General features: G+C 33.0%; 2 protein-coding genes across 3 annotated transcripts in view; one reads left to right on the top strand and one right to left on the bottom strand.

The window, feature by feature from the left end:
* The window catches only part of LOC129225658 (GTP-binding protein 10-like), a 23,633-nt gene extending 15,193 nt beyond the window's left edge, over positions 1 to 8,440 (top strand). Inside the window, exons 6-9 of the mRNA XM_054860137.1 lie at positions 971 to 1,023; positions 2,074 to 2,259; positions 5,390 to 5,513; positions 8,199 to 8,440. Of these exons, the coding sequence (XP_054716112.1) occupies positions 971 to 1,023; positions 2,074 to 2,259; positions 5,390 to 5,513; positions 8,199 to 8,407 (572 nt within the window). The 3' untranslated portion in view covers positions 8,408 to 8,440. The remainder of the gene's footprint in view (positions 1 to 970; positions 1,024 to 2,073; positions 2,260 to 5,389; positions 5,514 to 8,198) is intronic.
* The window catches only part of LOC129225669 (2-amino-3-carboxymuconate-6-semialdehyde decarboxylase-like), a 24,998-nt gene continuing 15,272 nt past the window's right edge, over positions 8,418 to 18,143 (bottom strand). For both annotated transcript variants that reach the window (XM_054860147.1, XM_054860155.1), the window contains exons 5-9: positions 15,373 to 15,466; positions 13,851 to 13,993; positions 10,712 to 10,837; positions 9,996 to 10,091; positions 8,418 to 8,613 (exon numbers count right to left, since the gene is read on the bottom strand). In XM_054860147.1, the coding sequence (XP_054716122.1) occupies positions 8,551 to 8,613; positions 9,996 to 10,091; positions 10,712 to 10,837; positions 13,851 to 13,993; positions 15,373 to 15,466 (522 nt within the window). In that variant the 3' untranslated portion in view covers positions 8,418 to 8,550. The remainder of the gene's footprint in view (positions 8,614 to 9,995; positions 10,092 to 10,711; positions 10,838 to 13,850; positions 13,994 to 15,372; positions 15,467 to 18,143) is intronic.

Below are 18,143 nucleotides of genomic sequence, written 5' to 3'. Positions count from 1 at the left end.
TCAATGTAGACAATAGCACTAAAATGATGCTTGATGACAATGCTTCAGTGACTTTGTCCGTTAGTTTAGTTTAAATGAAATATTGATGAAAATTTTTACTGAGAACGAAATTGATTATGCTAATTGAAGTTGATCCTTCTTGTTTCATTTCATTCTGGACTTCATTGCAATTTGAAATTCAATTTCTTTATTTCCAATTCAGTAAAATTAAAACTGCACTAACATATTACTTAAATCCTTGCATCCATGATTTCTATAGCTGCAACCATTAAGTTAGATGAGATGCAACCATTTAAAAATCATGAAGGTTATCTATTTTAAATACTTTGCCAATGTGCCAAGAGTGAGTCTTAAGCTTATGCATCTTTGTAAAATTAATTTGTTAATAGATTACCTAATTTATCTTTCCCTAATTGAATCTACTGATATGTGATATTGTGTCTGTTATGTTAAATAACCTGTTAAGATATTAAAAGTTTAAAAAAATTATTAATTTGAAAAATGTTACAAAATATAAAAACTGACATAATATTTTATTGATAGCTTATATTTTTCTTTCTTTGTTCAATAGAAATAGAGTCAAAATTGAAAAACTAATGGTTAAAAACATATTTTTAAGAAACATTTTTCAAAAATAATGCTGTCATATAGATAAAGACCCTTTCCAGAGTGAGTGTTAATTGAGCTTTTTAAGTTGCTTTTTTCAAAAAAAAAAAAAAAAAAGGCTGGAGATATATATATTTTTTTTAATAGACTTTGTTGGGTGGGTCAAAAACCTAGGTTGTACATTGACTTTTGTTCACTGTGTGCCTTAATTTATCAGTTTTGAAGATGTTTGTTGTGCATTGTATAAAATTAAGTTTGAAATCGTTTTGAAATTTTGACTCAGGTTTTTCTTTCTTGATGATGTATTTTGTTCTATTCCTTTTTGTTAACGAATGTGTTTTGTAAACAAAAGTTTTTGTTTTAGTTACAACAATTCAACCAAAAGTTGGAATGGTAGAATACAATGATTTTAGAAAAGTAAGTTTATTTTGTCATACTTTTAATAGCCAACCTCTTATAATTTTATGAACTATTCTTTGTTTGCTTACAAATATATTTGTGCATGAAATTGTTTCATCTTTACTTGAGATTTTTTTTATAATGAAAACATACATTTTGACAGAGATTCAATTAGATTATGAAAGATAAAGCATATTAAGTATAACATCAGCCCTGTTAAGAACTACTTTATCATGAACATAGATTTCATTTGCTAAAAAGTGATTGTAAGAAGTAGGGACACAGCTGGTAATTAAAATGTATATAAGCTGATTATCATTTAACTATTCAATTCATCATATAAATCTTTCTGCAATGTTTTTAAATTAATCAAAGCCATTATTTTAAAATTATTTTTGGCCTAAGCTTTAAAATTTATAGAAATTGATGAATTGTTTTCAGATGAAGTCTAGGACCTTTACTAGTTTTAATTCTTACTTTTACATACAGGGTTTACAGGGGGGGGGGACATAATTTGCTTATTTGCAGTTGCTGTTACAAAGCAAGAAATGGTGGTAAGAAGACGCTGTTGATCTTATGCAAAGGGGTGGTTTGGGAAGTTTATTATGACTGTTTATTGCAGGGAATGCATTGGACAAATGAAAAGTTTGTTTACCCTAGAGGCTTACTTTTTAAATGGTCACTAAATAGTAGCGGCGCAGTGAGCCTTCTGCGCATATTTCAAGATTGCTCCTCGAACTTGTGTTCCTGGTAGGCAATTAATTGTGGTGTGGGTTGACAACATTAGCCGAGAAATCACGAAAATGCCCATCGCTATGTAGTAAAGAGTTGGCCAAAACTTCAGAAATCAGGTCACTCAGTGTATTGCCAAAAAAGGGTAACTTGCTCAATACAATTTTAAAAACAGTGTGCAAGTAACTTTTATGTATGTAACATATGGGGAATAAATATTTAGAATGGTACCTATAGGGTCTTTGGTTTTATTGGCTCTTCAAATAAGCAAATCATGCTGCACCCTTTATTTAAATTTACTAAGTTAATTTTCTGACATATTATTTTCTTTTACAGATTTCTGTAGCTGATCTCCCAGGACTGATAGAAGGTGCACATATGAATTATGGCATGGGACACAGATTTCTGAAGCACTGTTTACGTACCAAAATTCTGCTTTTTGTAGTTGATATTGATGGATTTAGACTGAATGCAATGGCTTCTCACCGAGATGCTTTTGAGACTATTGTGTTCCTGAACAAAGTATGAAATTTTGAAAACATAAGAAATCCTTTTGTGTAACTATTTTAGTTTAAAATCTTTTTCTTTGAAAATGTTTTTTTTTTCTTTTCTGATTCAAAGATGATGTGTGAGGCTAAAACTAGTCAGTGATAAGTAAAGGATAATTAGAAAGCAGATTTAGAAGCTCAAAGAAATAGAAGAAACATTAGTATTAGGCTGTACAATTCAGTAAGACCATGTGGGCAAGATGTCTGTTGACTGTCCTCTTGGCTGATAGTGATAGTGGGGCTCTGACATGCAGTGAGCCATTCTGTATGTCTCCCTCCCAACTTATCCATTCCATATTTTGTGGGCAGTCGTGGGATCTGGACCAATGTGAGCAGTAGTGCTGGGCGATGTTGCAGATTTTAACATCGCGATACATCGCGAGTAAACATCGCGATATTCCGATACATCGCGATATTTCGATGTATTTTCTTTTCATTAAATCAAGGGTGTCCACCAAGGGGGAGGGGGTGGGGTAAGGCGCAAGGTCTGCAAAAGCATGAGCCACATAAAAACACAGAAGATTCATTTTAATTTCATATTTTGGAAGACATTCCCCATTTCAAACAATGACCCCAGTCCACTGCGCATTTTTTGTGCGGGGGGGGGGGGGGGGAGTCAGAGAAGGGGTTTGACTTAAAGAAAGAAGTAGCAAGGTCAAGGTGAAGGGGAAACGTTTTGATTAGAGGATTCAGAGTCTTGGTTGTTTCTTTTCTTTTTTCTTTTGAGTGGAGAAGGAAAAACTAAAAAAAGGGAAGGACTAAAAAGTTTGTGTCCTAGAATTTCGGGGGGTATTTGTCCTGACGGTCCCCACCCTGTCTACGGCCCTGCCATCGACATAATATCACGATGCTTCGCCATTGGCTGCGAGAAGCGATGCTTCGACTTCAGTCACCGAGTCATCATAAGCCGCGATGTATTCTCAAAGGCAGTTCTTTCGACGCATCGTGATGCATCGCGGTGTATCAGCGAGTAGTCTCGCCGAGTCATTCGCGATGTATCTGCGAAGTGAAGGCAGTTCTTCCGATGCATCGCGGTGTATCAGCGAGCCGGGGAGAATCGCGAAGGTCCGGAGCGTGCGCAATCTCGCCGAATCATTATGAGGCCGTTCTTCCTTCCGACGCATCGCGGTGTTTCAACGAACGCGGTCTTTCGCAAGCATCGTGGTTCGCTCAGACGTTCTGAAGCCGTTGGAAACATCGCGGCGCATCACGATGTATCGTGATACATCACGTTTCACCGGGAATCGCGGTGTATCGGAAGAAGAGTAAATATAAACACCGGCATGGCGATGATTGCTTGACACCGGTGTTTTGCGATGTATCGATGTATCGCCCAGCCCTAGTGAGCAGCAGTGCTGTGATGCAATAAACCACTATGACAGTAGGCTACCATTCAACCTCTATCAAAGTCAAAAATGTGCTGCTAAGCATTTCTCGTTGCATGGAGTATCCCAACAATTGTTCACCAGGCAACAAAGTTTAAATGCAATTTGTTTATGAGAAACCTGCTGTACAATTTCTTCATTTAAACACATCGTAGGTGTACCTACCTCCGTTTGAGTAAAGTTACGGCAACATGTATACTTGTACAAATAAAAGCATTTAAAAAAAGAGTTTAGAAAAAAAAAGCCTACCTCTGTTTAACGAATAAATACCTTTGTGCTAAAAATTAAAGCACTCAATCAACCAATGTTTTGAAGCACAAAAATTGTAAATTACTGCAGACACGTGTTTCAGTGTTACAAGGAACACCTTTTTCAATGCAAAGAAGTGTGAGATCCTGGATGAAAAGTCATCCGAGAAAAGCAGTGGATCAGGAGACAGTATAAATACCAAAAAATAGAAATTTAGCAAAACAAAAGAGACAAAATAACACCTGAAGCCGAAATTTATTATATAATTCTATCAGGAAAACCGTTAAGTAATTAATTGCTAAGAAAACCCATAAACAATTCAAATTGTCCAAAAAAGAAAACAATTTGAATAAATTAGCAATAAATTTACCGATGGGAAAAATTATGGATGGAAGCAATGTAACAAATGGAGCAATGCAGAAAAAAGAGTGAAGGATAAACAAATTGGAATAAGTTGATCAAAACGAAATAAGAAAGCAAAAAATTAAAAAATAAAAGTAAGAAAAGTACAGATGTTTACATAAAAATAATAGAAAAACTAACACAATTTTTAAAATGGAGTCCACGCAGAAGAAAAACACGGAATTGCAGTAAGATCAAGATCGTTGACTAAATTAGACTGGTTCCTCTGTATGTAGAAAGATTCCCAAAAATTAAGAGCCAGCAAATTGGGGCATTTTCGGATAATTTGATAAGAGTTAAAATCAAAAGAGTGATTTGAATCCCAACAGTGTTGAGCAATACTGAATTTATTTAACTGTGATTTTTTCATGTAGCTTTGATGATCTTTTAAGCGAAATTTCAAAGAACGGCTTGTCTGTCTGATGTATCCGAGTCCCCAATTGCAAACAATTTTATAAATCCCACAACAATTAAGAGGGTGGATAGAATCTTTAAGAGAAGAGAATAAAAGTTTATTAATGGGAGAAAACACCACTTGGAATTGGAATCGCTTCAGAATCTTAGCAACCTGAAAACTAAGAACAACCATAGTTTCAAAACCAGCCTCAGTTCGAGAAACAAGAACATCCAGAAATGGAAGGCAATTATTCTGTTCTTTTTCACATGAGAATTGAATATGAGGATCAATGGAATTTAAAGTAGATAAAGCTTCATGCTTCATCAGTGCTAAGTTGATCGTGGTTCATAAGAACAAAACAGTTATCAAACATAGCGAACATAAAATTGAAACTGTAGTTTCTGAAACAACTTGACTTCAAAGTAATGCATGTAAATATCTCTAAGGATGGATGCAAAATGTAATTATATCTATTTTTTAATGTAGCAATAATTTCATTTTAAAAATGAATTTTTAGGAAATTGATTTATTTAGTTTTTTACCCAATTAAAAAAGAAAAAAATATATGTTTATTCAAGTACGATATTTCTATGACAACAGTTTACATTAATGCCTATTTTACTGCTTTTCTGATAATCATGTCTTGATTTATGTCTATATGATTTTTAAAGGAACTTGAATTATACAATGAGGAGTTACTGAACAAGCCTTCAATACTAGCTGTTAATAAGAGTGACAATGACCCTGATCTTTCAAAGTACAATTCTCTGAGGAATATGTTAAGGGACATGAAAAGTAAGAAAAGTTTTTGTTTAAATTTTAGTATTATGTATGACTAATATGAATTCAAAAAAATTCTGTTCTTCCAAAAATGTCTTTCTCACATTTAACCTCTTCATTACCAGTGATGAACATGCCGTACATTATATCAATGTTGGTTCTTATTTGAAGTAATAGAAATAATATTTGAGCGGTTATTGCTCAAAGCTAATTGTTTGAACTGTATTCGATACTGTGTGAAGGAAAAATGGCATTCCTTGATATGTACAAAAGCAGATTGCATTGAAAAGCTCTGGTGGTTTTTAGTGCAAGATTTGTCCATTTGGTTTTTAAAGTGCATGATGCTGCATTACTACATCTGTGTCGCTATTTATGTGGTAAGGAGAAGTTAAACCCTAGTGCTTATTTATCAAATTCAGAAGTGGTACCAAGGAAACACTTCCCTTTCCCACCCTAGTGATATCTTTTATATTAAATCAGGGTTTGTATGGTCCTTCAAAACTCCTCGAATACTCCTTCATTTAGAAAAAAATTTTTAAGGGCCCTTCAAACTCCTTCATTTTGGTTTTAACTCCTTCAAAACTCCTTTTTTAGTTCAAGACTACATATTCTTCCTCTGTGACAGTAATTTAAATTATTTCAAATGACAACTAAGCTTCATCACATCGTCACAAGGGCAAAGGTATAAGGGCGATTTTAATGTAGTAATTTCATATATTTATTTTGTTTTGTGTTAAAGATGTGATTTACAAATTGATTATAGAAGTCTTAAAAGTTGAAGGCGTAAAAATATTATTAGATGACTGAGACATTTCAAAAGTTTTTTCAAGTTTTATGATTATTGCTTTTCCTTCCACCACACTGTCGACAGCAAAAGTCAGTTTGTCTAATAATTATTTAAATATTAAAAATACTTAAGTAGCTGTACCATTTTAAGTGATTTTGTTAAAGAAAACAATTGCTTCTTAAATCGTTGTTTTGACATTCTAAAAAGGTCATCTATGTGTGATGTCATTGTCATACCTTAAAGGGGGAGGCGGTTTCATGAAATTGTGACAAGGAGAAGAGCGAGAGTAACAAAAGTGACATCACATAGTTATTATAACAACATTTTTACGAAAAAACTCCTTCATTTTATTTCTGAAATTGATTACAAACCCTGTAAATATTTTTGAGGATTGCATTCAGTTTTTTTTGATTTTTTAATGTGAACCTTTTCAGTGAAAACGTTGTTTGAATGTAAGATTGGTGTCAACCGGTTTGAAATTCAAACTGGCTGCAAAGAGAAGAAACTCAAGGTAAAACAAGAGTAAATACCACTTTTCCACGTGAAATGATTATTGTGGAAGAAGAGTTCTTCTGTTTTAACTTTAAAATGCCTTAGGGACCACTATAGTCCTTCCTGTTTTTCTAAGTATCCTGTCTTTCAATATTTGCTCTGCTGTGATGTTAATGGCTAAATAATTAAATAATTCATATATAGAGTTATTTTACGAAAACTCAGAAAGTCCATCACATTCAATTAGTTATTCAATTCATTGAACTAGGCTCCAATCTTTCTGATGTTAAAGGCTTTATGATTTTGAATTTTAGGATCAGAAGAGTTATACTTTACTCTATATCAGCATAATTTAGGCCACAGTAAGGATCATAAACTCAGCTTAGAATTCTAATTTCTGTCTGTAACAAGTATTTTCTTCCTATCTAGGTACAGTTTGAATTTTTGTTCTTGTCCTTTTCTTTCTGTATACGACTTGACTGAGATTTTTATAAATCAGAAATAAATTTCACTTGCTTTTCAATCATAAAATTATTAACAATATCTTGCACCTTTATTTTAAAATTATAATATAAAATTTTACAGTTTTCTGTAGTTTATTTTTTCCTCATTCATTATTTATGCCTTTGTTACGATTTTAAGAAAAAAAAAATAATTACTGCACTGCTTAAGTTTTTGCTATGCTGCTTTTTCAATTTTAATTCTTGTTTTTGGCCAAATCTTCAGGGTGTTGACCAAATCAGTTAGGGGTACAGCATGGCACTTAGTTCTTCATAACTTGAGTTTAATCAGTAATGTAGAAGAATATTTGTAAACGCCCATATGCAAAAATTTTAAGGGGGGGGGGGTTACCCCCCTTAAAATTTTTGCATGCAGATATTTTCCTCATGGTTTAACAGGATATTTTCCCCCATAGAAACTGATTTCAGCACAGATTAGAGTTATTATAACTTGACATTTTAAATAACTTCATTAATTGCTGGAGAAGAAATGTTTTTACATTTTTGCAAAGAAAAAAGTACTAAAAGCAAGGAAGTTCTAATTTCAAGGGGGGATGAGCCCCCACTTTCCCCCCCCCCCCCCCCAATATGAGCACCCTTTTTTGTAAGTGAATTGTTGAGAAAAATTAAATGTGATGCTTTTTCATTCAGTATACACTAGAAACAGATTCCCCCCTCCCCCCGTTTATTGTTATTTTTTATGTTACAAATCTGAGAAACATTTTTAATCTTGTGACATAAATTCTTAAATCTTCAAACTTTTAAGTAAAATGCTTCAGTTTTGCCAAAACATTTTTGAAGAATTAGTTATATTCTTTAAACTAAAAAATTGAAAGCAAGTATCATTACTTATTTTTCATGCTTAAAAAATAACTATCTGTAAATTTGTTTTTGAACTAATCAAATAAATTTCTTTTATAGGCAATTCTGGTCACATACCTAACGAAATGTTGCCTAGTTCATTTATGAAATTTGATGCTATCCTTCCTATATCTGCAAAACATGGTGCAAATATTTCTGTTTTGAAAGAAAAGATTCGGACTATTATAGATATCAGTGAAGAAGAAAAAAGAAAAGAAACTGAAATTTGTCACCTAAGAAATGCTGTCCCAGATGTTATTTATGTTTAAATTTTTTTTGTAAAATAAATTAGTTTTTAAGTATTTTTCCTCTTTTGCTCTTTAGCAGAAAATTGTCTTCAAAAATATTAGCGTCAAAAATTCAAGTGTACAGAATTATATTGGCAAAAATTTAATGAATATTGAAGTATTTTTCACATAAAATCCTCCATCTTTGTATTCAGGAATCTCATTGCATTCTCTCCCAAAATCTTGTCCTGTTGTAAAAAAAAAAAAAGAAAGAAATAGAAAATCAGCAATTTGAACAGTAAATTATAAATATTAGTTAAACAGCATTTTTCAGCCAGAAATATTTAAAAGTCATTTAATAATAGGAATTAGATAAGGAAAACTTGCCAGGAAAGTTACTTTGCTAGGTGGATCCTCTGTACAAGATTAAAAGATAATTTGTTGCAAATAAGGTAATGTGGACATTAAGTTAAAAAAGAATAAATCTTTTTCATTTGCTCAGAGCCTGCGCACATTTCTCTTCTGTTTATTTTTTGCTACTTAAAATGTAAATGTGGATTCTTCAAATTAGTATCATTAAGGGAAAAAAAATTAGAACTATTTCTTACCTTTTATACACACATATATATATATATATATATATATATATATATATATATATATATATATATATATATATATATATATATAATAGTCTACTCTCAATAACTTAAAGCCCTATAACTTGAATATTCCTTTAGCTCAAAATTTACATTGGGTTCCAAACTCTTAAGAAGGCTGTGGAAACTTCCCAGAACTTGAAGTTTTTAGCCAATCTTTTGGAACTTTGAGCTTTTGAGAGTTGACTGTAATACATTAGCACTACCTGCACAGTGCTGCTGTTGCCACTGTTGAAAATTTAAGGGGTCACTGCAGCATATTTTCAGTAGAAATTCAAAATTAATCATTTCTGGTACTCTGAGTCCAGGGGTGCCACCCTCCCCTCCCCCAAATTTAATGGCGCAAATTCCTCCCCCCTCCCCACAAAAAAAATTCTCAACCCTCTTTCCTTTTTTAGCTTCCTTTTTTTTTATTTCTTTTTTTAAAATATCTTTTTTATTTTCTTTCTTTTTTTAAAATATTTTTTTATTTATTTATTTATCTTTAATTATTATGATTATTATTTTATTAGAAAAGTTCTGTGCTACGTCAATGACATACACACACACTAAATAAATAAATGAAATGAAATATAAACAGTATAAAATAAAATAAATAAAACAAAAATTTTAATCAAAAATAAATTAATAAATAAATTTAAATAATTAAATTAAAAAAAAATACCACCCCCTATTTTGATGGCACAACTTGCGCCATAAACCCCTCCCCCCTGTAGGCACCCCAGTGTGAGTTTAAAATAGAAAATTGACAATAAGCCAATTTCGACAGTCAATTTCTAACAAAGTGTGGTTGAAATTCCACCACTGGGTCAAAGTTTCTGCATGCAAAAATATGGAATGCATAAATTATGGAATGCATGAAATAGAAATGAAATTACATCAATTTTATTTTAATTATGTTAGTGTAAGAGATGCATGTGATATATTTTAGCCTTATCATTTGACCAAAAATAAGAGAACAGTATGCATACCTTAATATCTCGAGTATGTGTTGTATCTTCTATTAATTTTCCTGGAGAGTGTTCTCCAAGTGGAAAGGGATAATCACTTCCTAGTAAAACTTGCTCCTGTTAAATATTTCTTTTATCAGAAGTTATTTATAAAAATAATTCATTAGTAAACATTATAATATGAAAAAAGATCTTCCTTAGGGTTTGAAACTGTAAACCATTCAGTATAATTAAACGAAATGTCTCAATTACATTCAAAAATTAATCTGTTTTGTTTTATTCCATTATAAATGGGGTAGTCTGACCAGCAAATGAATATTTTGAGGCAAACTAGTATTAAAAGCTAGTATTTGGTACATGACATAAAAAAACTTTTTTGTTGGTGAATTTAATATTAAAGAAAAAAAAATCTTGGCGGGGGGGGGGGGGCAGAACTTTTATGGTTTCTACTTTAGATTTTTTTTTTGGAGGGGTGGTGGTGGAGTGGTTAAACTTTTGGAGGATGCATCAACCCAGAAAATGAAAACATCTAAAAAGTAGAGTAACAACTACTCTAGTCGTTTTCTTTTTGGAATTGAAAATTTAAAAAATTCTGTTCCCAATTCACTCATCCTAGTTTCCATCCCCATTCAAACTTTAAAGGTTACGAATTTTTCATTCATTAGTTCACTGGTCAGACTACCATATATATATAAATATCAGAGATCTAAAATAATCAAAACATAGGTAATACATACTTCACCCATGAATTTTAATAGTAGCTTCAGAGAATCTTCATTGTGCACAAGGCTGTCCGAATATATTTTTCCTAAATACTCACTGGGTGGTGTGTTGTTTTCAATTGCACATAAATCAGGCCTAACCTTCAGAAAAAAGGCAAGTTGAATAAATTATTAACATTTTGAGTCCAAGATCAAATTACTTTAAGTGTTATTTCTAATGAAATGTAATGAAATCTGAGCAAAAAGGAAATAGTGAAATAAACGTTTAATATACCTTGTTTTTAAAATGAACTAAAAAGTATGGAATAATTTTTCGTCTCTTCATGCTGCTTAAAGCCCCATACAGTCTCAGAATTTCTTACAGATTGTGTGGAAATTTTGTGATTGTGATTTTGTAATAGCTGTAAAATACTTGTAATCTTTAAAAGGAAAAATATGGGGCACACCAACAGACAATTAATGCATTTATGGTTTAACTAACAATTTTCTCGGAAAATAGTATAAACTGAGATTTAAGTTTTCCTATTGATAGCTATCCTTTACACTTACAGTTATGTAGTACATGCACCCCATGTTTTTCCTTTTGAAGCTTACAAGTATTTTGATAGCTATCAAAATACTCACAGTCACAAATTTCCCAGACAATCTGCAAGAAATTTGGAAACTGTGTGGGGCTTTAAAGCTGCAGGAAGCGAAGAGAAAATATTTTATAGTTTTCAGTTCATTTAAAAAACATTGTGTAATTTTATTTCATTAATTATTCAGTTTCAAATTTTAGTAGCACAATATACCTAATTCTGTGTCTGAGTTCGTGTAATTAACATTTCCAACGAATTATAACAATTAAATCATCAAAATACTTATCTATAATACTGCTTTTCAACTTTTTAACAGATTTTGAAATGTAAACTGATGGATTGGTATGGGAGAGGGGGGATAAAAAGGTTTGTAGTATTTAAAAAAACTGCTGTGATTTAATTTCTAGTTGATTACGTGTATAAGAAAAGTTTATCACGAAATTGTTTGCACTTAGCAACGTCATCAGAGATGCTAAACATATTCGGTAGCAGCCCAAATATCGCCGTCCTGATTTCTCAATAACTAGTGCTGCTAGGTACTCACCAGCAACAGCAGCTAATTGTAAAAGTTTGAAGACACAGGTTCATCTCATCTTCGTGCTATGATTTTTTTCGGATTTTCTAGTGTGGGTCTTATAAAATTACTTCATACATTATCAATATACAGTCAATTCGCGATAACTCGAATCTAAAGGGACCGACGAAAAACTTCGACTTATCGGAAATTCAACTTACTGCTAGTTTCGGTTTTCGACATTTTACTATTGAAAAACATCGAATATTTTAATTAATATGTACATATAACAGACAAAATTACCGAACTTAAAAGTTTTTAAGCACAATATGCACAGTTTAATCAAAAATATTGAGAGAAAAAAATCAAAAGCATGGTGTTGATTTCGATACTGTTGGAACCACTTGAATAGAGCAGATTCTACTTCAGGTAAGGTGCACATCTTCATCCGTTTCAAATTCAGGTTCATGGATTCTATCGCTTTAGAAATTTCTCTTTTTCTTTAATATCATTGACTGAGTATTTGCTTAAACAACTTTAATAGTAAAGAAAACTCACTCTATCTCTCAGGATGATCGAACTAATGAATGAAGGGAAACGCATCTTAACTTAGGTCAGCGTTTGAATAAAGGTACAATCAGTTGACTTGACAGCTTAAAAGCAAAATTGTAGACCAGCAACATGTCATAGTGTAACAGTGCAACAAAAGAAAACAAGCTAACTCATTTCCACACGTGTAACTCCTTTATCATACATTGGCTCAACAGGTGTTCTTGCTTTAAAGGTCTCTTGTGCAGGAATTGCAAGTGAAGGTAAATTAATTTTTCTCTCATAGTCACTTTTTTTTTTTTTGTTCTTTTGAAATTATTTTCGAGTCATCTTTTAAAAAACTTCGATTTAAAGGAAGTTAACTTCGAGATATTGAAAATAATTAGCATAGAATTAAAGACAAATGGGTAGAGACTTGATAAAAACTTCGAGTTATAATAATGTTTTAGTCTTCGAACTTCGAGTTATCCCGAATTGACTGTAGATTGTAGAAATTAGTAGCAGTACATTGGTTCACGACGCTATGTAAAACTACGGAAATACGCTGTTGGATGTATTGAGTTTGGGTTTGCAGTGCAAATCTGCAATAAAGGCCACCTTGTTTGCGTGTAGGATTGTTCCTAATATCGCCCACCCAAGTGTTCCAATTATCGCCCAGTAGGCAATGCACAGAAAGGAGGAACAAAGGCCAGAACATCCATTGCAAGCTTTTTAGAAACATCCTAGAGGTCTGATCATAGTAATATCAACCCTTCAATCACCCGCTACATCAAATTTCAGGGCTTGGACCAGCAGCTGTTGTCACCAGTTCTATAAAGGTACTCTTAACAAAAAAAAAAAGGAAAAAAAAATACAAGCAAAAGATAGCGCCTTTTTAACAAACCACAAACTAATCAAACTAAAAAAGAATGGAACACGCGAAAGAGAATGCCTTCTCTTAATTCATCCCTTTCGATAGTAGCAATGGACGCTGATGACGCACAATTTGTCATTTGTAAAGGACTTTATTTTCACAAGCATGGTAAAACTTTGATAAGATGTTCGAGGGGGTTTTCATTGGCGAAAGAAAGAGACAAACGTTTTGTATTTTCTACATGATTTACAAAATGTATGCAAGTGCATGTAAAAAAATAATACTTGTCCTTAAATAATATTTTTGATCTTCCAATACTTCATTTTATGTAGCGTAGGCGGAATAAGAAAAACCCTGTGGGCGATATTATAGGAACATGATTTTAAAACTGAAAAATGTTATTGTTCAGCTACTTTTTGAAAACATATGTTCAACATTCTGATATTAGAACTTCATTGCTTGAATATCTGTTACAGAGCATCGCAACAGCTTCAGACTGAATTAACAACTATTTGCGAAATATACATATACCTTTTAGAAGCAAATTACTTGCAATGTGCGATGTCTGCCCCCCTCCCCTCTCCCCCTACCTTTGTAAAGTTAAAAATCTTTACCGATTTTTAACATTCCTAATTAATAATGTTCATTTATATACGTTACTTTGAATCCATGTTCGATCCTTCCGATCGTGTAAGGAAAGGCTCCTGCACCGTGTGAGAAACACATCTTGAGTTGGGGAAATCGTTCGAGGACTCCCCCAAATAGTACACTGCAGAGGGCAATTGTAGTTTCCGCAGGCATCCCTGTGAGGTACATTTTCGAAATTATCCGCGAGAAAAGGACAGTCAGTAACAATCAGAAAGCACACATGCAGCATCGAAAGATAACAGACTAAATTATTTTTTTTAAAAAAAAAGCTTGCTTCTTCTGCGTCTAATAAAGCTTGACCACGGAGAGATGGCGGACGACCTTGAAGCGGTAATATCATTTGCATAATTTGTAATAGGAAGAATCAGCCCGAAAGCGCCGAGTAGTAAGAGGCGCGCTCTCGCTGATTTTATACAAAATAATAACAAACAACCTCTATTACTGATGCAAATGATGTTTCCACTTCAAGGTCATCCCCCATCTCTCCGTGGTCAAGCTTTAATCGTCTCTTGTTGATTGTCAACAACATCACTTTGTTTTTTGAGTGAAAACTTGGCCAACTACGTCATTTCAAAATTGCAACACTTTATGGATTTAAGTTCGTTTTATGTTTAAATAAATATACAAACTATTGTGCGTGGACGGATTGTGTGTGTTAGATGGGGGAAGAGAGGGGGGGGGTCACTCTTCCATTCGGCTCAGACTACAACAGATTAAATTGAGATTTTCAATAGCATGGAAAGGTTTGGAAGAAAGAGTTTTGTTCTGCAATATTTTTCGACCGCAAAGCAAAACTTAGAGTAATTTTAGTTTATTATTCATTTAGGTTATTATTCACCGTCACAATGGAATAATGTATTACAAAGTTTGGCCAAAAATAAAATAAATTTCTCTAAGGTTGCAAAAGATTGCACATGTAGAAGAGAAAAATACTTTAATGATTTGTTTTTGCCCCCCCCCCCCCCCCCCCCCAGTCGCGCTTTTTGTTAACGCTTCGTTTTCGTGATTCCGATCTTTGTCCATCGTTTCTGTTGTTCTGAATGTATAACATTAAATTTTCGCTTCTTAATTATTTGTAACTGTAATGATCTTCAACATTCCCGCGATCAAGTAGTTTCCGGAGTGGCCGAAATTCGGCATTTCTGCCCTTTCACGACTGTAGACTTCTTCCAAAGAGGCAAAAAAATTTTTATTAACGGTTAGACCCTATGAAATTATATCATCTGACAACATTTATTTTTTGTGGTATTTAGCTGAAAAGGTTCGATTAAGTCGGGAATTGGAAATAGTTTAGATTCAGTCTTGTCAGGAAATATTTTTTGGCGTTTGGCGTCGCATTAAAGTAAACCCTCAACTAACTCCCATGATACTTGAGTTCTCTACCTATTTGCTAGTATACAATGCAATTAATCATGATTAACCCGAAAAAATTTCGAAACATAGGTATAAGAGAAGAAGAAGAAAAAAATACTCCATCAAGCCTTTTCTTTACAGATTTGGAAGTTGTCAGATTTTAGCTTTAGGAAACACTTACCAACCAGCCATGGCAACCAATATTTGCTCATTCTTCCACTTGTGTCCATATCCCATGGATGAACAAATATAGGGCAGTTCAAATTTTCAGCTGTCTGAAAAATATGTTTTACCTAACATTCATAATTCGAAGTAATAGTGTTGAATAATAGTATTGAAAAATGAATCATGAAAGCTGGAACAATATAAAAAGGAATTGTGAGGGTGGTCTTGGCCCCTCTTTTCTAAGGGGCCCCAAATTGCTTAAGGGGACAAGGGACCTTATACATTCGGAAAATCAACCAAATTTCACAAAAATTGTTTTTGCGCCAAAAAAATAGAGCTTAGTACCAGCTTTGATAATCCATTTTCATTTTTGCGATATTATGATTTTTACGCATTTTATTTACATTTTTAAAAAAGGGGGCGTGGTATTTAAAGGGATAAAAGTATCAGCTGATTTTTGTTTACACGTTTTTAATCATCATTTTTGGCTCGAAATGCTCCCACCGCATTATTTTTCACTATCGCTTCAAAATTTTTTGAGCACATTAACAGTCTTATACTTCATAAAACTGGGCATTACTTTACCCAAATACAAAAATTTACTATTTATCCGCTGTTAGCAAAGTAGCATACGTATTAAAAAAACGTAAAATTCTATTCATAATTTGCTTTTTTTTTTCTAGTTTATATACGCACATAGATTGAATTCAATGCCCATTTATGTTCATACGGATAAACTACATCTGGAAAAAAAATATTGTTGGTTTTCGTTTACATGAATTGCGCCTGGAGTGTTTTCAATTCTGTCCATGTTGCGTTCCATATGCCTCACAAAACACCTTTTTTAACCCTAAAATTTTTAAATTAACATTTAAAATGTCTAATATTGATATGAAAATATTATTTTTGTTCTATTACTTCAAATACATGGTGTAAAATTATAAAATTGAAAAGTAAAATTCAAAAGTCCCTTGTTCCCTTAAAGAATTATGCATAGCATTACAACTATACGAAAAATGCACTCATTTTGAAAATAATAGTTAAAAAATAGTGACTTGTTAATTGGAAAAAAAAAAACCTTTCTTAGAAGAGAATTTTTATTCATTCTGCCAGTGGTGAATTTACCATGTCACAATTTAAGAGGCGCCCCAAGGAGGTTCATAAATTCACATGATAAATGATCAACACAAGGACGTAGCCAGGGGGGGAGGTACATGGGGTCCGGACCCCCCCCCCCCCCCCCGCCCTCCCGAAAGACCCCTGGCCTTTGTTTTCAGTTGCATCTCGCATCAACAAAAATTTTCCGAAAGATAATGTTTTTATAAAACGCAGCATTTTCCCCTTAAATATTCCCATTAATCGGCAATTTTCTCAGCGCTTGAGTCAATTCAGAACACGAGAACCTCGTGCAACAACTGCAGGTTCCCAATTTTCGTCTGCTTTTTGCTGTGTCGCTTACTTGGTCTGAAACGGTTAAATGTCCGTTTCGTCTTTCAAACCAGCTGGGTCGCGTGACCTTGAAATTCAGCCCCTTTCCTTTGGTTCATCAAATTGCCATTGGCAAAGTAAAAACAAGCATTTATTGCCACTTACGCCGTATTCCACAGTCTCATTGGCCTGGTTTTCTTTATTTCTTTCTCCTTTCTTTTTGGATTTTCGTGGATTTCGTAGGCGCATGTTGTACGAAAGACAGCCAGAGTGAGGTGCGTTCCTAGTGAATCAGTAATTGAATTCCGATTTTTTTCTGTTTTAACACGCAGTTTTTATCTACGTCATACTTATAGGAAACATATCTTGAACAAAATTGTATGCAAAAGGAAATTAAGTTTACCCAAACTAGGTAAGTCGCAGTGCTCCCTTTTAAAGTTTACTTAATAATACCAGCAATTTTACGTGTTAATGTGTTTTTTCCATTTAAAAACTAATTTTAGATTCTAAGCCAGCAGCGAAAATAGAAATTCTACACATTTCGTGTGTTTGAGGATGAGAAAAAATAATTATTGATTTTTTTTTTTTTTTTTTCATTTTAACTCTATATTTTTGGCATGGTTCATTTCAGATTCATTTTATATTTTGATAAAAATTTTATTTGAACTTCTAGATTATTTTTAACATCTCTCTCCTTTCTGAGTAACAAATTACGTAGATTTTTTACTGATGTTCCCCCCCCCCCCCCACCCAATATTTAAGCATGATCATGGAACATATTAAATGCCAAAAAAGAATTTGTTTTTGTAGCAGGGGCGGCATTTCAGCATTTCGTTTGGGGGGTCGAGTTTCTTAAACATGAATTTCCTCAATACAGTATAAAATACTTATTGGTTAACAGGAAAGGATAATAAAATGATTTTAATGTTAAGAATAATTAAATTTGTTAAGAAAAATTAACATTTTTGCGACCGAAGCTTTAATTTTATTTTGTAACTAAGTTATCTCACAAAATATCTCGGTAGTACTTTTTATTTTTTTTTGTAAAGTTTTAGTCTGCTATTTTTGAACTCAGGAAGAAGAGAAGATTTTGTAACTGTATTTAATCAATATCCAGTGTTTTGCTTTATTGCCAGTATAGCTAAAGATGAAGGTCTTGCTTGGCTCATTGCGCTTCGAAGGTAATTCCCTAACCTCCTGAGAGACAAAAGTCATCTTTCAAAGACCTGATTGAAACAGTTAAAATAATAATAATGGGAGCAAGAAAGTTATTTTAAAAAACACATTTCCTTCAGATCCCTCTCTTTAAAGTAACCAAGAAAGCTTTTTAAATTCGGCTAGTATTTATTTTGCGTCATT

This window comes from Uloborus diversus, chromosome 1 (genome assembly GCF_026930045.1).
Source record: "Uloborus diversus isolate 005 chromosome 1, Udiv.v.3.1, whole genome shotgun sequence".
Lineage (NCBI taxonomy): Eukaryota > Metazoa > Arthropoda > Arachnida > Araneae > Uloboridae > Uloborus > Uloborus diversus.
This window is presented reverse-complemented; position numbering and strand designations above follow the sequence as displayed.